General features: G+C 36.7%; 2 protein-coding genes across 7 annotated transcripts; both read left to right on the plus strand.

Moving 5' to 3' along the window:
* Positions 1 to 9,783: 9,783 nt before the first annotated feature.
* Positions 9,784 to 19,081, plus strand: LOC104819886 (transcriptional corepressor LEUNIG-like). 3 transcript variants are annotated; one of them, XM_010550168.2, is made up of 19 exons: positions 9,784 to 10,101; positions 10,845 to 10,874; positions 10,983 to 11,080; positions 11,225 to 11,334; positions 12,131 to 12,496; positions 12,605 to 12,690; positions 12,783 to 12,861; positions 12,945 to 13,020; positions 13,162 to 13,211; positions 13,305 to 13,616; positions 13,879 to 14,106; positions 14,324 to 14,569; positions 14,650 to 14,767; positions 14,974 to 15,083; positions 17,205 to 17,354; positions 17,473 to 17,628; positions 17,745 to 17,861; positions 18,216 to 18,422; positions 18,611 to 18,754. In XM_010550168.2, exons 1-19 carry the CDS (start codon positions 10,070 to 10,072, stop codon positions 18,752 to 18,754), a joined length of 2,715 nt encoding a protein of 904 aa, XP_010548470.1. In that variant the 5' UTR covers positions 9,784 to 10,069. The 3 variants fall into 3 exon arrangements, with proteins under 3 accessions (XP_010548470.1, XP_010548471.1, XP_010548472.1); XM_010550169.2 differs by having other exon boundaries at positions 14,339 to 14,569; XM_010550170.1 differs by lacking the exon at positions 10,845 to 10,874 and having other exon boundaries at positions 18,611 to 19,081.
* An 824-nt stretch (positions 19,082 to 19,905) lies between these two features.
* LOC104819887 (coiled-coil domain-containing protein 93) lies at positions 19,906 to 23,844 on the plus strand. 4 transcript variants are annotated; one of them, XM_010550172.1, is made up of 12 exons: positions 19,906 to 20,090; positions 20,304 to 20,416; positions 20,555 to 20,668; positions 20,880 to 21,059; positions 21,167 to 21,246; positions 21,546 to 21,585; positions 21,705 to 21,812; positions 21,890 to 21,991; positions 22,106 to 22,186; positions 22,544 to 22,666; positions 22,782 to 22,863; positions 23,612 to 23,844. In XM_010550172.1, the coding sequence occupies exons 2-11, from the start codon at positions 20,363 to 20,365 to the stop codon at positions 22,860 to 22,862; spliced, it is 963 nt and encodes a 320-aa protein (XP_010548474.1). In that variant the 5' UTR covers positions 19,906 to 20,090; positions 20,304 to 20,362; the 3' UTR covers position 22,863; positions 23,612 to 23,844. The 4 variants fall into 4 exon arrangements, with proteins under 4 accessions (XP_010548474.1, XP_010548473.1, XP_010548475.1 ...); XM_010550171.1 differs by having other exon boundaries at positions 20,312 to 20,416; XM_010550173.1 differs by lacking the exon at positions 21,890 to 21,991 and having other exon boundaries at positions 20,312 to 20,416.
* The last annotated feature ends 224 nt before the right edge of the window (positions 23,845 to 24,068 follow it).

A 24,068-nucleotide genomic window follows, 5' to 3' on the forward strand; every position in this document is an offset into this window, starting at 1 on the left:
AACACATGATTCGTGAGTTGTAGAAGGCATTCCTTGGCTTCCCCGAGAATTGATGAAGATCCGTAAACTGACACTGCCAGATACGATCATAAAATCAAACATTAATCATCGAACGAAGACTTAATTAATTCCTATTTATTTTTTGGTCGTTTGGTGAGATGTTAAGTGTATAACTATTAGCCATAAAAAAAATGATATATAAAAATAAAAACACACCGAGCACACCATGGCCGCACTCAACAAAGTGCAACACAAACACATCATGTTCGGTCATATATATAATATATACAAACATATATATACATTACATATACACATGTTTGCAAGAAAAGATCACGTGGCCTATAAGCTATGTATATTTGGGTATACATAAACATGCACATGCATATGTGTGTATGTGTGTTTTATTCACTACAAACGTTGCACTTGTTCCTTTCACCATATTAAAATAAATGCATAATGTGTTGGTTATAAAACATTTGCAACCATGCGAAGTGACAACAAATTAATATTTATGTATAATAGAGATTGTTATCTAAACAACCTGATATACTTTTATCTGTTAGTTTCCTTATATCTAGCAACAACAATATTCTTTCTCCTGTATATATTTCGCTCGTTTGGTATCAATGAAAACACCGAAAACCTTTTGCATTTACCTTCTACTGCAAAGGTTATTATGGTATCAGAGATTTAATACCCTCCGCTTATTTTTTCCTTAATTTTATTTTCCCACCATGTCATCTACATCTGATGACGTTGGTTCTGATCATACAGATCCTCAGGCCTCTTCTTTATCTCCTGTTCGATCAAATTCCCTTGATCCATATTCCAATCCGTTGTTCTTACATGCAGCGGATACATCCAGTATTTCTCTCATTTCTGAGAAATTGATTGGCGAATCAAATTATAATGTTTGGTCTCGATCAATGTCGAAAGCTCTTAATGCCAAGAATAAACTTGGTTTTGTTGATGGGTCTATTCCCCAGCCTTCTTCCACTCATATTGATTCAGGTCTTTGGTCACGTTGTGACGATCTTGTCTGTACTTGGATCAACAACGCCGTATCCCCGGACATTGCCAGTCTCATCGTTTACCTCGACAATGCTCGGGCAGTTTGGTTGAATTTGGAAAATCGATTCAAGCAAACCAATATCTCGAAGATCTATCATATCCAACAGAAGATTGACAGCCTACACCAAGGTTCGTTTGATTTGAATGCATATTTTACTAAACTGACGTCTTTATGGGAGGAGCTCAAGAATCATGAGCCGTTACCTCTGTGTACGTGTGGTGGTTGTTCTTGCGGCATGGCTCGCAAATGGCAGGATCTTTTGGATAGACGCAATGTCGTTCGTTTTCTGATGCGTCTCAATGATTCTTTCACACCCGCTCGCCGTCAGATCTTAATGATGGATCCATTACCGGACCTCACTAAAGCTTACAACTTGATTTCTCAAGAAGAACATCAACAGATTCAGCATCCGGCTCCCACTGATTCTGTTGCATTTCAGCTTCAGTCCTCGAATTCTCGCATACGGAATTCCACTGTGTCCTCTCAGTCTCGGGCTCCATCCTCTGCTCGTCCTCGGCCTCACTGTACTCATTGCGGCATGGTCGGACATACGGTCAGTAAATGCTTCAAAATCTATGGATATCCGCAAGGTTATAAATCTGGTCCTTCTGGCTCGTGGTCTTCCCGTGGCACTCTCTGCCCAATCTCGCAATTTCCCTCCTGAGGTTGCATTACCTCATATCAATATGATCGGTACAGAGATCCCTGTTTCTGTTGGCACTGCTTCGACCCCTGCTGTAGGTGGTTCCGACAATTTATCTGCATTGGAACAAGCCCGGTCCTTGATTACAGAGTTCAGTTCCCAGCTCAAAGGGCTGAGCAGCTCTCTTGCTGAGTCTAATGTCGCGGCCTCCCAACCCGATCCATCAGGTACAATTTTTTTTAGCCCTGTTTTTTCCAGCTCTGCACCAAATATTTCTTTTTCTTCGGCTACCTGGATTCTAGATACAGGTGCCAGCAACCATGTCTGTTGTGAGCAAGCTATGTTCTCTGAATTACAAGATATTCCTCCGATTTCAGTCACTTTGCCAGATGGATCTCTAATTCCTGTCTTGCATTCTGGCACAGTTGTCATTTCTTCTTCTCTGTCTCTTTCTTCGGTTTTGTTTATTCCCAGCTTTCATTTTAATTTACTGAGCGTGAGTTCACTAACCAAACGCAATTCTATTTCTGTTATTTTTTCCTGTGACTCATTTGTGATTCAGGACCTTTCTCGGGGATTGACGATTGGCACGGATAGACGTTGTCATGATCTTTATCTCCTTGAAACAGCCCCTGTTTCTGCTCATTCGTTTCCTTCTCGTTTATGCACGAGGAAATGAAAGAGCTTTCTGCTTAGCCAAAGAACAAATCGGACAATGCAGATTATTTGCTGGAGAAAAACGAAGCTGGTTGGAACTTGCAAGACCATGAATCTTTATGTTGTCTTTGGCTAAGCAGAAAGCTCTTTCATTTCCTCAATCTGCTCGTTTGTCACAACGCCCATTGATCGATTCATCATGCATCCCGAACGAGGTTGTCCATTTCTTTCGAAGAGGGAAAGATCATAACTTTGCTGCCACCACCCAAACCCAGGAACGCAAGGAGACTCCAGTCACCACACTTTCTCCACTTAGGTTCGACTGGAGTCAAGAGAATGCACATGAAGTGGAACCCAAGCCCTTACTTCAAGGGCTCGGGAAGGCCATTGAACACACCCACGACATGATCGAGCTTTGTGGACAAGGTGTACGAACATTTGAGGTCAATACCTCGGGGGTCAAGCTACACAACTCGATATTTCCGACCAACAAGAGAGGTGTACTTCCTCTCTCCGACCCATCCGAGAACTGAACGAAGAAGGTCAAGCTCATGACCCTAAACGAGCCCTTGACGGGAGGGAGCCCGATCACATATCCTTTACTGTTTGCTTTTCAAAGTGTGGTTTGCTTATTAAGATTTCTTGTATATATTGTGTGTGGATGAATTTTCTGTTTAAGTTCAGATGGAAACAACAAAGAAGAACAACTCAACACCATACTCACAGGCGAGAACGAGTGAATAACGCCAAGAATGATGCTCCACAAAAACAAGCTAAGTCTTTTCCCTTCTCCATTCTTTCCTGCACGAATAAATCGTTTTTTAACCACAGGGTGAGCTAACACCGAGACGGTGTTCAGTTCAAGTCTGAGGGAGAGATTCGATAGTCATATACATTGATAGTCATATTTTTTTCAGGATATTATATATATATATCTATATTTGTGTGTAAAAAAAAAAAAAAATCTTGAATCATTAGAATTAGATTGACTTGAGACATCTTGATTTTTTTCAGGATATTATATATATATATCTATATTTGTGTGTAAAAAAAAAAAAAAATCTTGAATCATTAGAATTAGATTGACTTGAGACATCTTGCAGACTGTCTTAGGAGATCCTAAGGATAGAACGGATTGTCGAAGACATTCAACTTGATAGATTGATCCTGTGATAGAATTAGTTAGAATGTGGGGTAGATTAATATTTAGAACAATGGAAAGATTTTCTATCATCTTATTTAGCCATCTTAAAATCGTATCGTTCATCTCAGTGTTTAGAAAAGTTCCGACACTCCGCTGTCATTATCTCGTTAATGAACATCATTCGGGGACATGAGTGCCAAAAGGCTCGGGTCTAAGTTGTGGGTCGAGCATATGTATATATATGTAAAAAAACAAAAGAGAAAAAAAAGAAAAAAAAAGAATATATAATAAATAAATAATGCTCGACAACTTCAACGTCCTAGAAAGCCCGGGACATCTTTCACTAAGAGTAGCAAAAAAAAAAAAAAAAATGAGAATACGATTAAAAAAAAAATGCTTAGTAAGATTGGTCGAAAATCCGAAAAAGTTCTGAGTAATAATGTAAACCCCATTTCTAGCTAGATCTTTTATTGGGATAAGATATCACCGCAGAATGTCTTTGATTTCGTTCGCAGTTAGCATTATGTTCGATTTTTAATCTATTTCTACGATTCATCTTTGGTAGACAGTTCCATTCATCAAAGTTTTCGAGATTTAGCTTGCTCGAGGACGAGCAAAACGCTAAGTCTGGGGGAGTTTGATGACATGTAAATATTGTCATATTTTCACATTGGATGTCTAGCACATTTCACGATATTTTGCATATTTATAGATATCCCTTGTACATTTTATTCCGACTTCGATGTTTTTGATATTTTGCAGGAAAATTGAAGCTTTGGACGAAAATGAGGCAATTTCCAAGAAAAAAGACATGACCCGGAACCAACCCGAAAATATTCTGAGTACCAAAGAGTCAAAGAGAAAATGCTTGCCCGATGTTGATATTACGAGTCCCATAACTTTTGCAATACAGATCCATATCATGCGTACTATACAGCATTGGAAAGCCTTTTTCAATAGCTACGCACGGACACAAAGATCACTCCAATCAGATATTGCATTAGAAAGTTATGGTGAAAATACTATGAGCATATGTTCTGACGACGAACTGTGCACGAGTGTGCTATTACGAGCTACATAACTTTCTCCATACAGGTCCAAATGATGTATGCGATACATCATTGGAAAGATATTTTCAATAGCTACACGTGGATACCAAGAGCACTTCAATCCGACATCGGAGCCGAAAGTTATGAGGAAAACATTATGACTATGTCATTGGAACTGACTCGGTCCGAGTCAAATACTGACTCGGTCCGAGTCAGAAGGCTGAAAACGTCCTGACACTCTGATTTGATCCGAAAACGGTTTTTCCGACCAAATCTAAGTCTTCCTTTCTGAAACTTCACATATAAGTCCATCCCTAATGGTGTGTGACCCTGTAGGCCCATTCGCAGTGGCAGCAGGCTCGCGAAACAGAGATATGGAACTAAGTTTGGAACTCTTTCATTTGAATAGATGAACATTGCATTGAGAAATGAATGAACATCTAGGAATCATGATGGTGGATTTAATGCTCTTAAGAGTTTCAATCTATTTAGAATCGAGAGATCGGTAGGTTGAACTCTTAGGAAGAGAGGTGAGACTCGAGAGAGTAATCCTCTATAGCAAGAACTTGAATTTCCCGAATCATAACTCTAGTTACAAAGATACATCCGTAGAAGCGATCCTTACATAACCCGTAATTCCCGACACCTACGATGTTTTATAGAATTGTGCTTTGGCGTTTACGATTTGCATCTTCCTTCTGGACTTGTTTTTGTTGGTTGTAATGCTCTAGGATGATCCGTGGTATGACATTTTGACTTTGTATTGATTCATTGGTTTATGAATGCGTTACATTCCCGTTATATGATTGGCATGTTTGTTATATTTCGGCATCCTTGAATCATTAGCGAATGATTCTAAACTCCCTAGTCAGTCAATATTGTGGGAACAATGTTGAATCAAGACTAGCATGAGGTGTGATCAATGCATTGGATGTAGATCACAATCATGGGTTCTCGTTGTGAACGAGTGACTGGATGACCCGTATGAGATTGTCACATGGACAGAGTCATGACTTGAATCTCATAAAGCGGTTTGTTCTTGGATCCTCAGACCTGAGATGTCTAGAGTATCTGATATGAGGAGTGGCGTGTCTTGACTGCGTCAAACGTCGTCTTTAACCGGATGATTATAATGGCGTTGATCAGATACGTTCACGAATCATATGGAGATAATAGACATGCAATATGGGACTTATCACCTCCTCAATAGGAGAGATATCGCTGGGCCCTCTCGTGGAAGTCGGACTATGAAAATGCGTGGCCACGCTATAGATGAAGTTGCATCTATTTTATTAGTTGATTTGCCAAGACGAGAAAGCGGTTGAACTTGAAGGGTGGCTCACACCATGCCCTTGTTCAACTTATGATATCGTGAGATAAAGGATCAGAACTCGAGCTGTTATTGCCTTGGTTAGATCACCTCTGACTCAATTCAACGTGGGTGGTCATGGCGTCTTGCTAGAGGCTAACCATGACTTGTAGATCGGGAATGGTTCTCGAGGCCGCTGCCACTGCGAATGGGCCTACAGGGGCCCACACCATTAGGGATGGACTTATATGTGAAGTTTCGGAAAGGAAGACTTGGATTTGGTCGAAAAAAAAAATGGTTTTCGGATCAAATCAGAGTGTCGGGACGTTTTCAGCCTTCTAACTCGGACCGAGTCTGAAGCCCAGAAAGTGTTTTGGGCTTGGCTGATGTTTTGACTCGGTCGAGTCAAAGTTTTGACTCGGACCGAGTCAATACTAAATGGGCCGAGTCAAGAGTTGACAATGGGCTTGGGCTGATTCGTTATGACTCGACCGAGTCAGAGTTCTGACTCGGACCGAGTCAATACTCGGAAAAAGTCTCTTTTCACAAGGATTAGGGTTTCTAACTTATAAGGAGGTGTTGGACGCCGTCCTAAGTAGAGAACTTGACTTACAGAACCCTAAGACAGATCTAGAACACAAGAAAATCGTTTCTTTTGAGGTTCTAGTTCCTGGGATTCGATCTCAAGTCTTGAAAACCCTATTCACTTCACAGATCCTAGCAGATCAGTTCCAAAAGCGTTTGGAATCCTTCTCGTCGGTGTGGATACGTGTAGAGGAGCTGTACTTTCAGCTCTTGGTGATTAAAACAGACCCTGGATCGATTGCTACTTTCAGATCTTCAGGAAAGAGGTAAGTATTCGATTCCTACGGTGATATACACGATTAAACGGGGTTTTACGGATGATTTTGGTTGCGTGTGACGTTTGACTAGGTTTAGATTATCCTTCCGCTGCATGAAACCTAGTAAACCAAACCCTAGATCGATATGATCGCATGCTAGGAATCCGTATCGAAACCCAACATATTGTTCCCATTTGATGGGATTTCTAATGGCGACGTGTGAGCTTTGGGGTTCAACTCTCCAAAGTCTCGATACAAAATATTTTTTTACCTTCAAATTGTTTGTGTATGGATTTTTAATAACAAAAAGTAAATTTGGTTTACAGGTTCCTCGTGTAATAATTTTAATGGATCTGATTTTTTCTTACAGATTTGAGAAATCTATTGGCGTATAAATATGACATCAGGAAGTGGAAATGAACATCATAAAAAAATGAATACAACTTTAAACCAAAATTTACACATATACATTGATTATGTTCTCTAAACTCCAACTTATTGTGATGGTGATTTATACTTTATAATTTTTAGAAAATCATTTAGTTGGATCAGATGTGTGTTATATTAGATCTCTATATATTAGAGAAAAGAAGCCGGACATACAAAAGAGAAAAATCTAAATGAAGTAGGAAAGACGAACATTGCTAGAGAATTTAACAAAATATTTGGGATGACTTTGAACTATGGTAAATTTAAGAATAGATTTGACACTTTGAAGAGAGACTATTACATCTATAGAAAGATCACTCATGGAGCGACTGGTCTTGGATTTGATCCTGTTATTGGAACCCTTCAAGTCTCTTATGATTGGTGGAAAAGCAAAATCGAGGTAAATTTATAAAATCCTGATTTTATGTTATATTTTTTTTGTTGTATCATTCGTCACCTGATGTATATATACTCCGTTTTTTCAAGGTTTATCTAGAGGCTGAAAAAATCTGAACAAACCCTTTAAAATTCATCCCATTTTTGGATGTGGTTTGTGGAAATGTGACTGTTGTAGTTGAGAAATCATGGCAACCACGACGCGGTTGGATTATCACGCTCCGTCGATTCCCATGTTTCTACCATTCACTACCAATCGCCCGGAATCGTCAATAAACATATCGCAATCGTCCACAATCGCTGCGATTGCGATTGCGTGTCTATCAGTCACGCCCTATATATATATTTAGAATTGGAAAATTATTGGGGTTTTTAATGACAAGTGCGTTGATGTGATGTGCATGCATTAAACATGATTTTTTGGGATAAATTAAATACTTATAATTTTTATTTTTTTTAAAATCCATCTATTTTCAATTAATTATGTTAAACCATCAAATATGTATTTTATTTTAAAAAATAATCTTCAAATTTTATTTGGTTCAAGATGAGGTGGTATGTAAAATAATATTTTTAAAAACTAAAAATTTTAAACAAAAACTACATAATTATCTTAAAATAAATAAAAATGATATCTATATCATTTTCTAAATTATGTAGTTGTATATATATTTTTAAAATAAACTCTTTTTAACGAAAGGTATACACATGTTTGTGGTGTATTACGAAATGTGCATATGTGCATATGTGTGGTTATATATATATATATATATATATATATGTGTGTGTGTGTGTTTAAAAGATTATTCGTATATTAATCTGTGAAATTGTGTGATTACAAAGTAAAAACGCTATATATGGTAATCTGTACACACGTCCAAGGTTAGATATAAAAAAAGTGTGAATCCCCGAAGTAATGAAAAGTAATACAAACAGTCCATCCACTTGCATGATCTGCAATCTCGATTATTTACCGATATCAGCTACAAGTTGAGTCTAAACATATATGAAAAATAAAAATAAAAACATTTTTAAGAATAAAGTTATTTTTGGTCGAATAAATGATTAGTACTTTATTATTTTCACTAATCATAAGATTAATATGTAATAATGTGAACCGAGAAGGGTGTTTATGTCCATTGGTGCGCTTTAAAAGGTTATTTTTGTCATACATGACGAAAAGTACTTTAAAAAGTTGTGGTGGATAATGTAAATTCATAAAATATGAGGGCTTTTATGTAAATTAGTGCTCCAAATGGGCATTATAAAAAATACTCTTACTTTGCTATTTCTACTTAAAGACCTACTCTTATGACTATGTGACCAATATGACCGAAATATAGTGTGGTCACATATTGATCTCATTGTTCATAATATTAAATTTATGATGTTTTAATCAAATGATTAGTAATATATACGAGGTATGAACATAATGAATTATTATGCTCACCATAAATTTAACGTTATAATCGATAAAATCAAAATGTGACCATACTATATTTCGCTCACATTGGTCATATGATTACAAGGATATGTCTTGAAGTATAAATAGCAAATTAAGATTATTTTTGATATAATGTCGTTCCAAAGCCATCGCCATAATATCTTCTCACTTATGCAACTCCGCCAACAAAAAAAAACTATAGAAGAGAGTTTAAAATTTAAATACAGAAATCAAATTCAGTAAATAAGCTAAATAAAAATAATAAAAAAAGAAGCACAAAACACGTTTCTTCTCATAATAGAAATTTATAAAGCAGATATGTAAAACAGTAAAAGTATTCGTGTACGTTTGGTTTTCATTTCTTTCTCAAATAATTTTTTTTCCAGTTTTATCTGTTCATTCATTTCAACTAAAATAATAAAATGTTAAAATTTCAATCTTTCCTTACATTTTTTTAGGGAAAACTCAATTTTTTAATTTTGATAAAATAAAATTGGAAATTCTTTTAGAAAAAAAAAATCAAACTTTTTAAATTGTCCAAAATAATAGCTAAACTATTGAGTAGATGTTAAATTAAATAATCGATCTGATATGGCGTGAAATTATTTTTAGGCCACGTTTATACTTTATATCAATTCGATTGTTTAATTTGATAATCCTCGAATATTATATTTATTATTTTATATAAATTAAAAAATTTAATGTTTTTATGCTGTCAAAATTAAAAAGTTGAATGGTTTTTCTGGGATTTTAGCTCTTTTTTATTTATCTGTTACCAAAACCAGAGGCTGTAATGCTTCTTCTGTTCCCTTTTACAGTGTTTCTCTTGAATCTTCTCTCTCTAACACTGCATCTCTCTCCATCTACCACTTTTTTGCCTCCCCTTAGCTAATTTCAAGTACTAATCTCGTCATTTTCTGGGAAATAAGGGGAAAAATCGCTAATTTCGTTTCTATTACGCAATAATTTTCAATGGGAAGAGAAAGCAGTGATGTAATATATCACAAGTACATGGGAATCTGACAATATAAGCAACTGTCTGTGGGGTATTTTTGTTGAAGAACAACAAAAGAAGGAAAAAATGTCTCAGACCAACTGGGAAGCAGATAAAATGTGAGTTCAGCTATGTTCTTTTCTCTAATCTGCTAATTTACAGTTTGAATTTGTCCCCCCCCCCTCCCCTATTTTTTTTTACTGTATTGTGATGTTAAATGTTCATCTCTGGTTGGTTTGGATTCTGGGTGCATCCGAGTTTGTTTCTCGACTTCAAGTTTTATAATGCATTCGCTGTTTCATCCTTTTTTCTCGAGTTCAAAGTTTCTCTAATCTGCTATTTTATGAACTTTTTTTAATCAATTTCTTTCTTTAGCATTAGCCTTTTTCTCTAACGTTCTTGCTTGCTTGTTTCGCCATTAGGGATTGTGGTACTTCACGCAATTTCTGATTTTCAGTTCAAGAATCTTGTTTCTGCTTGATTTTGGTTGTGGGTATTCCTGGGTTTTGTCAGGTTTTGCGTGTTTTCTTTGTTCCTGTCCAAAAGATTAGTTCTTTGGTATGTCTGACATTCTTTGAGGCTTGAAATTTCTGGCCTTGGTCACCCCGAGTTCTAGCTGAACAGTGGTCGTATCAGGTCTCTTGTTTTCTTGTCCCGGCTTTAGTTTTTTTTAGGTATGAAATTGTTGACTCTGGGCTCTATCATGCTAGTTCCTGATTATAGAATTAGGATTTTGGAGTCTGTTCATGATTATGTCTTGCATAGGGTTTAATCCCTTCTGAGGTTTAAAAAGTTTCTGAATTTGGATTTTTTATTTGTTAATTTGATGATGATTGCTTGGCGATTGTCTGTTTGGCTGTAGCTACTACTTGCGCTGGAAAAAGTCCTACAGGTCATCAGTAATGTTCATAGTTTCAAGAACTTCAATTTGGTTTATCTGATTCTAATACCTATCTTGCAGTGATTGAAATGTTCTTTGTGGGAAATTTTTATATATCAGGTTAGATGTATATATCCATGATTATTTGGTGAAAAGGGATTTAAAAGCTACAGCTCAGGCTTTCCAAGCAGAAGGAAAAGTGTCCTCAGATCCAGTGGGTAAGCAAACAAAATCTACTTGAGCTGATTGATAATGATTGCAAGTAACACTTCACCTGCCAAGGATTCTTGGTTCTCCTTTGTCCTAATATAATTCCATGTCCTTATTGTTTGGTTCTGGTTTTTTGGAACCGGTTTTTTTAGCTATCGACGCTCCTGGAGGCTTTCTGTTTGAATGGTGGTCTGTCTTCTGGGATATGTTTATTGCTAGGACCAACGAAAAACACTCTGAGGTTGCTGCTTCATACATTGAGGTTTGTTACTTTGTTTACCCTAAGTAACCCATTTGTATATGCAACCTATATAACATAGTTATCTACTTGCTTGCCTGTGTCAGCTGCCGTCTTCCTGTTCTCTGCAGTGAAAGACAGTATAAGTCTACATGAGGAAGTTTTGGATGTTTCGTCCATTTTTTTAATCATGGTTTTGAATCTATTTAGTGTAAAAAGTGCTCTAGTTTTGAAGAGATGACTAATGGCAAGGAATTTATGTAGGGGCTGGATATGATATCGTGAGCAGATAATTTTTGGAAAATGAAGTTTTTGCATTTGGATGTTATGTTTCTTTCACTTTTGTGTTTTTCGTAAGTGTTCACGATCGATTTATATCTACCTTCTAAATCATTGTAATCTTTTGTCATTTTTACCGTAAAATATTTCAACCAAAAACGAAAAATAGAAACATAAATATGTAGTCACACCCATGCAATTGGTCGGTACTTAGCTAGTCTAGTTACCTTGCTTATGTTTAAAACGCGTTCTTCCTGTTCATCCTCGTTAAAAGACAGGAGTTGTAATCTAAATGAGGAAGTTGTCCAAAATCTATATGATAATACTTTAGTTCTTCAGCTATGATTCACATTTGGTTTCTATATGAGACTGTTTAGCCAATGGTATATTTTCGTTCTTTACATAAGAAAAACAGAGAATTTAGTAGGTTTTTGGTAATGACAGAAAGAAAGGTGGACTCTGTTTTGATTTAAGAAAAAGTTCATAAAATCTAGTGACATTCTTTTTGTGATCGGTATCAAAACCATCTCAAACTTTTTAGACACAGATGATGAAAGCACGGGAGCAACAATTGCAGCAACCTCAACACCCACAGCTCTCACAGCAACAGCAGCAACAACAAATGCAACAGCTTTTGTTACAACGTGCACAGCAGCAGCAACAACAACAACAACAACGGCAACAGAATCAGCCTCCTCAACAGCAGCAACAACCACAACAGCAGCAGCAGCAGAGGAGAGACGGGGCCCACCTCGTGAACGGGTCAGCAAATGGGGTTGTTGGTAATAACGACACAATTATGCGGCAAAATCCTGTGACTACTGGTTCTTTAGCCAACAAGGTGTATGATGAAATGGTCAACAAAATGCCGCTTCAGAGGGATTCTATGGATGAGGCTGCTATGAAGGTAAATAGCAATTAGGCTATGGTGTCTGTCATGTCCTATGATATTATTTGTGTTATGATATTACAGCTTAGTTTGTCTTATGATATTATTTGAACTCATCGGAAACAGCGATTAGGTGAGAATGTTGGACAACTGTTGGGTCCAAATCATGCATCTATGTTGAAGTCTGGTGCATCTTCTGGACAACCTTCAGGGTGTTTTTCTCGTACTTCTTACCTTCATTATCCCATTTTCTTCTGTACTGTTCCAGGCATGTACTTATGCCATTTCACTTGTAAAATCTCAGGCAAGTGTTGCATTGTACAAGTGGTGGAATGTCTCCACAGGTTCAAGCTCGGAATCAACAGCTTCCTGGCTCTACAGCGGTGTGATATTGTGAACCGTGGTTACTCTCGACTTGTTTTTTTGCTTTTCTGTTATGTAACAGTTGTTGGTTGTTTGGATGCAGGATATAAAAAGCGAGATCAATCAAGTTCTCACTCCTAGAACTGCTGTTCCAGATGAGTCGTTGCTTGGAATTCCTGGTATTCTTTGCTGAGTTGGTCCTCTGCTTAGGACATTGATTTTTGTTTTGTCAGAATTCTTTGAATTGTGATCAAAATACTCTGGCGCACAAGCAGTCTCCCCAGAAATTCACTTTTATTAATGCTTATTTCCTGTTTCAGGTTCAAATCAAGGCAACAACAACCTTACACTTAAAGGCTGGCCTCTGGCTGTAAGCTTTACATTAGACATTCATTTTTCTGGTTTACCGAACTCTTGTCTCAAAACAATTTCTTCTAAGCTCTTTTTTTGGATTCATGGTTAGGGATTTGATCAGCTTCGTTCGGGTCTTCTTCAGCAGCAAAAACCGTTTATGCAGTCTCCTCAGACCTTCCACCAACTTCATATGTTAACCCCACAACATCAGCAACAGCTCATGCTTGCTCAGCAGAATTTCAGTTCACAATCTGTCAGTGAAGAGAACGGAAGACTGAAAATGTTACTGAACAACCGAAGTATGAGCCTTGGGAAGGATGGCCTTGGGGGTTCTGTTGGAAATGTTTTACCTAATGTTGCATCCCCTTTACAGCCCGGTGGCCCACTTTTGCCTCGTGGAGACACCGATATGTTACTGAAGGTTGACTTTGTCCGGAAATGCTATTTTCTTTAAAATCCCTACTGGGTACCTCAAGTTTGTGCAAGAATGCATAAAAGTTGGAATTTAGGAAATGGTGTCCTCCGAGAATTGATTTATCGTCGTTTGACATAATGAAGAAAAGCTAAGTTTCAAATCAGCTGCAGCATTTTGTTCAATGGAATAGGAAGAAGATGCTTTAGCCTCTTTTTTAAAAACTTTGTGACCTTTTGCTCTGAACTTTAAAATTGTTTACAATTTGCAGTTAAAGATGGCTCTGTTGCACCAGCAGCAACAGCAGCAGCGGCAACAGCAACAGCAGAGCAGTGGGAATCTGCCACAGCCACAGCCACAGCCACTTCAGCAGCATGCCCTTTTGAATCAGAATTCACAGAGTTCAAATCACAATCTTCATCAGCAAGATAAAATGGGAGGTGCTGGTAGTGTTACCATGGATGGCAACATGTCAAACTCTTTCAGAGGAAATGACCAGGTCTGCTTGTTTTCTTGTTTTTGACGTCATATGTACATGAGTGTATATCTACGATATCAAGAATTTTCCTTTTTCTTTCCCGGGTTCCAATCTGATAATTCTGTTTCATCGTGACTCTGTCTGGTTAAACTGAGCACCTTTGCTCCTCCTTCTATACACTGATCCAAAATATTAGAATAGGTTAGGTTCCTAATATGAGTGATGTATTCAATTTAAGGTTTTGAAAAACCAGACTGGGAGAAAGAGAAAGCAACCAGTATCATCTTCCGGGCCTGCCAATAGCTCTGGAACGGCTAACACTGCTGGACCATCACCTAGCTCAGCACCTTCTACACCTTCGACTCATACCCCGGGAGATGTGATGTCTGTGGCTAATCTTCCACACAACTGTAGTTCCTCCAAATCAATGATGATGTTTGGCACCGATGGAACTGGGACCCTTACATCGCCATCAAATCAGTTGGTGGGTTGCTAAAAGCCTTTAAAGATGAGTCTCTTGATTATGCGGATATGAAGAAACACTGTAATATTGGCAATTTGCAGGCCGATATGGATCGTTTTGTTGAAGATGGATCTCTTGACGACAATGTTGAATCTTTCTTATCCCATGAGGATGGTGATCCACGTGATACTGTTGGACGGTGCATGGACGTTAGTAAAGGTGTGTACCAGAAGCCTTAATCAAATAAATTCTACGAGGATTCCTAGTGCACTTTTTTCTTTCGTAGTATATGTTTCGGTTTAAAATCTTCATTTTTTTTTTGTATAATTTGTGACATTTTTGTAATTCTATTGTAATGATTGATAAGGTCTTCTAACCTACGAAGAACCCTCTGATGAAATCATTAGTTTTCTCTCTGTAACCAGGTTTCTCATTTACAGAGATGAATTCAGTTCGTGCAAGCACAAACAAAGTTACTTGCTGCCACTTCTCATCGGATGGAAAACTACTTGCTAGTGGTGGGCATGACAAGAAGGTGAGCTAAATTACCAGCTTAACTGATAATTACCCGAATCAGCTTATTAGTAGGAGATCCATTTTAAGCAGTGAATAAAAAATAGGGATAATCGCATTTAAATACCCGAACTTTTACAAAAATCCCACATAAATACCCGAACTATTAAAAAAAACATTATTCTTATCATTAATAAAGAAAAACGTTACAAAATTTATTCATTATATTTAAATAATTTTTATTATAAAACTTAATGATTTTTAAAATCATTATACCAGAGATATATTTCTAAGTTACTTTCTAATAAAAATATATTTGGATATATAAAACTGAAAATCGTAGATTATCTCCTTTTAAAAGTTTTAAAATATTTTTAAGAATATAAATCAATGGGGTGATATAGTTTGCGAAGTATATTAAATCTTTTGTTAATTATTTTTCATAATTTAGTGATGATGATGATGACATAAATTAATTATATGTATTATGTTATTTTGATTTGAAATATAAGTTTTATAATCGATATAGGGATAATCGCATTTAAATACCTGAACTTTTACAAAAATCCCACATAAATACCCGAACTATAAAATTGTCATATAAATACCTGAACTTTTCATAACTCCCACATAAATACCCAGACTTTTAAATTTTTTTCCAAATCAACCACTCATCCGTTAACGTCGTTAAACGTTACTGTTCATTCGACAAAAAACTGCTGACTCAGCAATGACTCAGCAAAAAAGTGCTGACTCAGCAAAAAAAGTGCTGACTCAGCAAAAAAATATTATTAAATATTCAAATTTTTATCTACATATATTTAAATTAATATATACATATAAATTCACATATATATATATACAAATATATATATTAAAAAAAATTATTTAGAATTAATAAAATACATATACACATAACTACAATATATATATATATCATTACTAATGCATATATATTAAAATAACATATACAACTAATATATATAATTATAATTATATACAAATCCCTAATTAGTTGTATATGTATATTTTGTATATATAACTAATTATAATTATATATATTAATTGTATATATGTATTTTATTAATTATAAATAATTTTTTTAATATATATTTGTATATATATATATATATGTGTGAATTTATATGTATATATTAATTTAAATATATGTAAATAAAAATTTGAATATTTAATAATATTTTTTTGCTGAGTCAACACTTTTTGCTGAGTCAGCGGGTTTTTTTTGCTGAGTCATTGCTGAGTCAGCAGTTTTTTGTCGAGTGAACAGTAACGTTTAACGCCGTTAACGGATGAGTGGTTGATTTGGAAAAAATTTAAAAGTCTGGGTATTTATGTGGGAGTTATGAAAAGTTCAGGTATTTATATGACAATTTTATAGTTTGAATATTTTTGTGGGATTTTTGTAAAAGTTCGGGTATTTAAATGCGATTATCCCTAAAAAATATGTGATGTGATTCCTAGATCAAAATTCTATAATTAGGCAGTGGAGACAGCGACCTCTAACCAACGTGTAGGAATAAACTTTGTCACAAGTTTAAAAGACCACTGCTACCTAGACCTAACGCCGTGATTACAAATCTTGGTATAAGGCAGACGCCACAAACGGTTATCACTGTCCGTTTGATACGTTGGATTGAATGTCACGAACGAAATCATTCCATTCGATAACTTCAAATGTTACAAAAAGAAAACCATGAGCTAAAAACTCAAACTCATGAAGTGACACTCAAAGAAAACTCAGTCTAGTTTATGCAGCTTCAAACGGCAAAGCGATCGGAGTCTCCAATCAAAAGTTATTGATGAAACAAGATGACTTGCTCAATCTGAATTGCCAGGACTGAACCGTGAATTGCGTCCTCTCCTCAGGACTGAAGCTTTCTCCGTTAGATCTCAACTACTCTAGATCAAACCTTTAGTGAATTAAGGTTCATTTCCAACTGGAATCACATCGTTTGGACATTGGAGTTCAAAGTTATTACCAAATCGCTATGTAGCGTTCAATCTGTACAACACCGACAATTATTGATCATGATTGATTGTGAGTTTCTTGATACACCCCTCCAGGATCATATCAATATGATTTGTAGTGAAGTATTTTGTTCTTAATTGTATTGTTGTCCAGGCTGTATTGTGGTACACGGATACAATGAAGCCGAAAACTACCCTCGAGGAGCACTTGTTTTTAATCACGGATGTTCGTTTTAGCCCAAACTTGCCTCGTCTTGCAACTTCTTCATATGACAAAACTGTAAGGGTTTGGGATGCTGATAATGTAAGTGAAACCCAGGTTTTGCTGTATTGTTATATCTCTATGTACAAATATGTTGGTTCGTTAAAACCATTTCTCAGCAGTGATCTCTTTGGAGGGCTGTTTCTGAATCTACTTGCAGAAAGGTTATTCGCTCCGTACTTTCATGGGACATTCTTCTACGGTTATGTCACTAGACTTTCACCCCAACAAGGACGATCTTATATGTTCCTGTGACGGAGATGGTGAAATAAGGTACTGGAGTATCAACAACGGAAGTTGCACGAGAGTATTCAAGGTGGATTTTGGCTTCAAACCCTAAACCGTTTTCAAAAAACATTGAAACAAATAGCTTACAATAAAAATCCTTGTTAATTAGCATACTGATACATTTACTCTGCCTTGTGTTTGCAGGGTGGTACTACCCAAATGAGGTTTCAGCCCCGTCTTGGGAGGTTTCTAGTGGCAGGGGCCGAGAATGTTGTATCCGTACTGGACGTTGAAACTCAGGCTTGTCGACACTCGTTACAGGTTGGATTCCAAGCTCTGAGATTTTTTCCCCTATATCTTCCTTTATCCACAAGTTTTTTTTTTAAATCTATTCTTGTCGTGACATAGATATGTTGTGTGATGAACTAATAAGAGAGGAAGATTCAGGTCATTGCTTGTACGTTTTGGGACGCCGTTCTTGTATGAAAGAAGACACTATACTGTCTGAGAAATCAATTCTTGTTGTGACATAGATACTCTGCTGATTATTCTCTTAAACCGTTTAGGAGATAAATGCCTTATGTTTAGGGTATTCATTTTTTTTGTCAACTTCATCTATATAGCACACAGTCTGCTTTACTGGTAGAAATCATGCCAATGTGGTTATGTGTACAGGGCCATAGTAATCCGATACACTCCGTTTGCTGGGATCCTTCTGGAGATTTTCTTGCATCGGTGAGTGAAGATTCAGTACGAGTCTGGTCGCTCGGGTCAGGTACCGAAGGGGAATGTGTTCACGAGCTAAGCTGTAATGGAAACAAGTTCCAATCCTGTGTTTTCCATCCAGCTTACCCATCGTTACTTGTGATTGGCTGTTACCAGGTAACTTTATACTATTATCACTCATGAACTCAGAACTTACTCAAGATCTGTTCTAAAGTTATATCACCATCTCCAAGCACGATATTTCAGATGAAAAACAGAATCATACCCCTTTACGGATTTTTAGCCTTCTGCACTTTTTCCCACTCGATATACTCCGACCGAGCCTGATAACTCGTGTGATTCAGTCTTTGGAACTATGGAACATGTCGGAGAACAAGACCATGGCTTTACCAGCACACGATGGGCTCATTGCAGCTTTGGCTGTGTCCACTGCGACAGGACTGGTCGCTTCTGCAAGCCACGACAAGTTAGTTAAGCTATGGAAGTGATGAACCGACAAGACAAGGCAAAAAGACTTGACACAAAACTGAAGAACCATTTTGTTGTAAGCACCCTCATGTTGATTCTGTTTCTCTCTTTCTTTTTAATGTTCTTTTTTTCTCGATCTCAGATTATTTTCTCGTGTTCATCATCGGGTCATGAAAGTTTTCTTCGTCTGATCTGAGAAATCTGGGATCGGAGGAGTTCGTGGCTGTTGTTGTAGTGGTCTTTTTTCTTGGTTCATGTTCTGAAACCTTGTACTGTGTGTGTATGCTTAATGTAGTGAGGCATTCTCCTTGGTTAGGTTAACTTCAGTTTGGGTTGGTTATGTCGTATCCGGTTGTTTCCGGTTTAACTTTCACTGTGTGCTTTCAGTGCACGTCCTTGCTTGTCCATAACCGAGACTTCTTATTCTTTGGTAATAGAAAACCGGTTAGAAAATAATATTAGATAATAATTTGGGATAAGATAAAATTGTTAAAGCTGTAAGCGAGTTAATCATTTTCAGAATTGCTAATTAATGCATTAATCATCATCATCATTCCTTAGAGGGGTGAGAACGGTTCGGTTCGAATTAGTCGGTTATGGATAATTCGGGTTCGGTTATTTTAGGTTATAAAATTTACAGTCAAACGGTTAATTAATTTAATTCGGTTCACTTTTATCTATTTAAAAGTATAACCAAATTATAAACAAATAAAGATTCAATTCGATTTGGTTATAAAAATATTACGTAAATAAATCACTCTTCAAATATTTATATCATACAAATTTTGAAAAACATAAAACAATAAGTTAAAAAAATAATAAAACAATAATTAAATTAGAAATACAAATGAGATGTATAAAAGATTAGGTTTGAGTTTGATTATTTCGAATTTTGAGAATTTATAACCAACGGTTATTAAATTTTAATTGATTCGATTCAATTCGATTATTTCGAATTTTAAAAAATAATAATCAATCGATTATTTAATTCAGTTTGGTTAATAAACGAAATACCCTTATTTCATTCATTTAATAACCAAAATAACCGAACCAAATTTTCTTACTAATTTACTCGATTAATATTTTTATTCATCCCACATTTATGAACAGTTGATATGTAAGGCCCAATAAGGCCCAATACCTTTAAATACGATGCCTAAGCTCGTTACTCGAGGTCCACGTGTCACCGGCGAAGCTCGACGACGTAAACGGATTCAAAGATCTTTCTTATCCTCGCCGTTTGGATCACCGGAAAGTCCATATTTTCCGACGAGGAAGTCTCGCAGATCTTGGTGACTGAGGAGTTTAAGAGTGGGTCATCGGATAATGGTAGACGAAGAGAATAGTAGAGACGAGGTTAGCTCTATAGCTTCGTTCAACTTGCTTTTCTTTTCTTTTGAGTTAAACTTCCTTATCGGTAATTTGAATCTTCAAGTCCTGATTCGGAGAACGATCTTACCGTTTCTCCGGATTTTTATGATATCATGGTGGATTTTCGTCGATTCTTGACCTATGGATTTCGATAATCGATCCATCTGTTTGTGTTTGGCCGATTCTGATGGAATCTAGAACCACAGGTATATCCTTCATGCGACGATGAACGTTCCCTTGGGCAGCTTGAGGAAAAGATGAACATTTTGAAGACGTCGGTGAGAGAACTGAGCGACAAAGTGAACGAACAGGTCTGTTTGATCTTCTCATTTGTGCAATTTGATTTCTCCCATGATTCCCATTTTCTGGTAATACAAAGAACGACGAAACGGTGTTAGAAATCAGACAGTGATACATAATGTTCCTTTGTTGCGAGGTTACGTTTTCAGAATCAGAGAAAATGCAGCGTTCAGAATGAGTTGCAACAGTTACGCGAAAGACTTAGAGCTAAGGGTGACGATGTTGTGGTCGAGAAGTTGGTAACCCTTTTGAAAGCATTGAAGGTAAATACTTTTATTGTCTGTATGTTTCTGAATGCTTTCTTTTTTGTTGTTGTTATTGTTTCAATACTGAGATTCATTCGAACAGCCAGATACAACTCTCATTTGTTCATACTCCTTTTGTACTGTGTCCTGGCCGATTCTTTTAATAGTGAAAGATGTATCATTTTGTTTGATGACTGATGTTGAAACTCATAGTTGGAGGTAATCACAGGTATTAAAGACACAAGAATCTGAGTTCATGTCTAATTGTGAGGCACAACGTTCTGCTTTAGAAGCTGTGGTTGTTCATTTGGAGGAGAAAGACGTCAAGGGATTCAACAGCGATAGTCTTGAGGATGATTTGAATGAGTATTTGGTTGAATCTTTAAATCGTTTGACACTCGCCAAGAAGGTGTTTATTCCATGTAGTTAATGGTTTGGAACATTATGGGAATTGAGATTCATTCTTTCTTTCAGCAGTTTCCGAGGACTGATTTTTTTTTTCTCTTTCCTCCATAGGAGCTTGCAGGAAAACTGAGAGAGATAATATTTCTGAAACGGCGGCTTGATGACGTGCCATGCCAATCAGAACTCGTTCAGTATGCCTTTCCCTCAGCTAAATTGCACATTTCCATGCCACTTCTTGTTTACTTCTCAACAGTATAACTCTTCCATGTCAATGATGAATTTCACTGGACCTTACACATTTCCTCTACTTTGAAGCAAATTAGATTTGATTTACTTTTAAAGATATGGAATGATCATGTGCTTCGACTTGAGGTGTTAGGAATGCAATACTTCTTGGAGTTTTTAAGCTTGCTGATTGTTCCCTTCTGTTTAAAGTTTATTGCATGTTAGTCTGGAGTTCTAGGTCCATTATGTTACTCTCTTTCTGCAGGTATGAAAGAAGATTCTCAGAGCTGAATCTGTCTATCCAGGTTTGGACGAGTGATTATTTGATATTCGGCTATTGTTTTTCTGAAGTTGTTTCATGGGTTGCAAATCTTGTGGGTTTAATCGACTCTATAGCTTCTGTTCACTCTCTTATTGTAAACAGGAAAAGCTTCAGCAGACTAGGAAACTCTATGCGACATATAATGCCCTATTGGAGATAAAAGAATTGATGCTAAAGGAGACATCGTTATTGAATTCAATAAGTTCACAGGTACAACTATCTGTTAGTTCTGGGCTGGTTTTTCTGTAGCTTATGTTACTTGTGCCATTCTCAATGTTGTTAAATAGCGGCCATGGCGCCATGGCGTGGCGGATTTTCAAGTCTTCGCCATGGTTTTTAGATGGCCTGGCGAAAATGGCGTTTTTAGATGGCCTGAAGAAATGTTTGGGGTTGCAACTCTACCTACCCATTTTCTCATTCCATTTTTTTCTCTGTTAGATGAATTTTCTGTCATTCCTTGTGCTTCGTTCTCACCATGATTACGGGTTGACCCTTGGAAGCAGTTTCAAGATGTGATTGCGAGCCCTGTTGGCCCTGTGAAGCTAATTGATTCAATGGAAGGAGTCATGAAGGGAATCCAACAGGTAATTTGTGTTACATTCCAGATTGGGATACCTCTGAAGGCTCTCTAGGTTTTTCCTTTCTTCAAACCTGCATCCGGTTACATGCCCCTCTCACTGTTGCCAAAATAGAAGCAATATTTCACTCCATTTCTTCTGATTAGATGAGCAATCGAAAGCTTGTGACGGCCATTGTCGATTAAATAGATTATGTACAGTTTGCGGTTGAGGGGAGATGTCAGTTAGGATAAATGGCGAAAACAAAATCAGGGAAATTCAGTTATTTCCCCCAATTCCAACTGTATAATTTTTGTGGTAGAACCCTTCGAAACAAAAGGGCTGAGCTAAAAATGGCTCCGAACATCTGCATTTATTCTGCAGAAGCTAGAAAAGGTACAAATCAGGCTTCAGGAAAAGCAGAAACTACGTGATACTTTGAAAGAAAAGTATGCTTCCGTGGTTGCCGAGCAAAGGCAGTGCTATTCTGTGCTAAGAGCTTTTCAGGTAAGCACTTGGCTGGGAAACAACTTATCTTTTTCTATCAACAATTTCCCTCTATCTTCTTATTATGGGATTCAACTGATTATATATTGTAAAAAAAAAAAAAAACTACCTCCAGGAGGAATGTGCGAAGAATGAGCGGCTCAGTAGCCAGAAATCCGCTATAGAGACCTCTGAACCAAAAGGAGTGACCGAGTAAGGTAATCTCTTGGGCAGGTCCCTACTCTTTCAATCAACTATAGTACATAAAATCCTGAAATGGGTCAATTACAAATTTTGTTTTTTAACCGTAGAACATGGTCACAAAAGTTCCTCCTTTTTTCTTCCTTTAGATTATTTTTTCATGATTTGGGAGAAAGGTGCTGAAAGAGCATATTCGAATAACCAGTTCTTACTCAGAATAATGTATAGAAAGGGTGATCATTTTGATTATTAACCGAATAACCGAATGTGTAATAAAATATAACCGTAACCAAACCGAATTCGACATAAAAACCGAACAGTTGTGATTTTTCTAAATCCAAAAAAAATGAAACCGAATCGAACCGATTAAAAATTATAACTGGAAAAATCGACAATTTCTTTGAAAAATGAGTTTTTTACAACAAAAAATCCGAATCTAAACCGAAATGAATCGAAGTTTATATAAAAACCGAACGGTTATTTTTTCTACAACCGAAATAATTGAGCCCGAACTGAAATCTGAAATGGTCACGACAGTTTTATTACATATTCCTGAAATGCAGCTTTAGACCTCTCCAAGGACTCAGCTTGTGTACTCTGATCATCAAAGAAGGGATAGATTTAGATACAAAAACCTAGAAAATCACAAATTTTCTTGTAAAATAAGTCTCGAGATCGGCTCCATAGAGAGGAACAACTGAGAAAAAAGAACCATGATCCTTTTCTTTCATATTCATGCTTGTCATGTGGCTTCTTTTCTTCCAGGATCTGCTGCACGAACTGGACCTGCCGTGTCCTGACCCATCATTGTGGTGATTCCTTGATGCCCTCCACCTGCGATGTTATACAATACGCAAGGCACTCTCAGAACAGATCATATCCCGGATTTCTTAAACCTTTGATATTGATTCTATATGTAATTGTGTATTTAATGCAACCAAAGACATCAGTTATGATTTTTAGATTCATTTGTTATATATTATTTGGTTAGAATGAAATCGATTATGATTTTATTGATCCAATTGAAATGGTTAATTAGATATGTAGAATTAAATGGACGTACCTATAATTTCAATGGGTTAAACACATCTCTGCTTTGGCTTTCTCTACTAAAACCTGCTTTAGCTCTGAAACTTGAACGCAATTTGAACTTGGACTAGCCCAACAAATAACACTAGTGAACCTAAGCATGATCTAAATCAAGTCAAGAAAGTAAAAGAAT

The sequence above is a fragment of the Tarenaya hassleriana genome, unplaced genomic scaffold (genome assembly GCF_000463585.1).
Source record: "Tarenaya hassleriana unplaced genomic scaffold, ASM46358v1 Cleome3, whole genome shotgun sequence".
NCBI classification, from domain to species: Eukaryota; Viridiplantae; Streptophyta; class Magnoliopsida; order Brassicales; family Cleomaceae; genus Tarenaya; species Tarenaya hassleriana.

What these genes read in the sequence shown, in the direction of transcription:
- LOC104819886 (XM_010550168.2), top strand. Translation starts at nt 10,070, where the DNA reads ATGTCTCAGACCAACTGGGAAGCAGATAAAAT. An exon ending in TTAAAGGCTGGCCTCTGGCT is followed by an intron (nt 13,212 to 13,304) that starts GTAAGCTTTACA and finishes ATTCATGGTTAG; the next exon opens with GGATTTGATCAGCTTCGTTC. An exon ending in GTGGTGGGCATGACAAGAAG is followed by an intron (nt 15,084 to 17,204) that starts GTGAGCTAAATT and finishes ATTGTTGTCCAG; the next exon opens with GCTGTATTGTGGTACACGGA.
- LOC104819887 (XM_010550171.1), top strand. Translation starts at nt 20,061, where the DNA reads ATGGTAGACGAAGAGAATAGTAGAGACGAG. An exon ending in TCATGAAGGGAATCCAACAG is followed by an intron (nt 22,187 to 22,543) that starts GTAATTTGTGTT and finishes TTTATTCTGCAG; the next exon opens with AAGCTAGAAAAGGTACAAAT. An exon ending in CTGTGCTAAGAGCTTTTCAG is followed by an intron (nt 22,667 to 22,781) that starts GTAAGCACTTGG and finishes AACTACCTCCAG; the next exon opens with GAGGAATGTGCGAAGAATGA.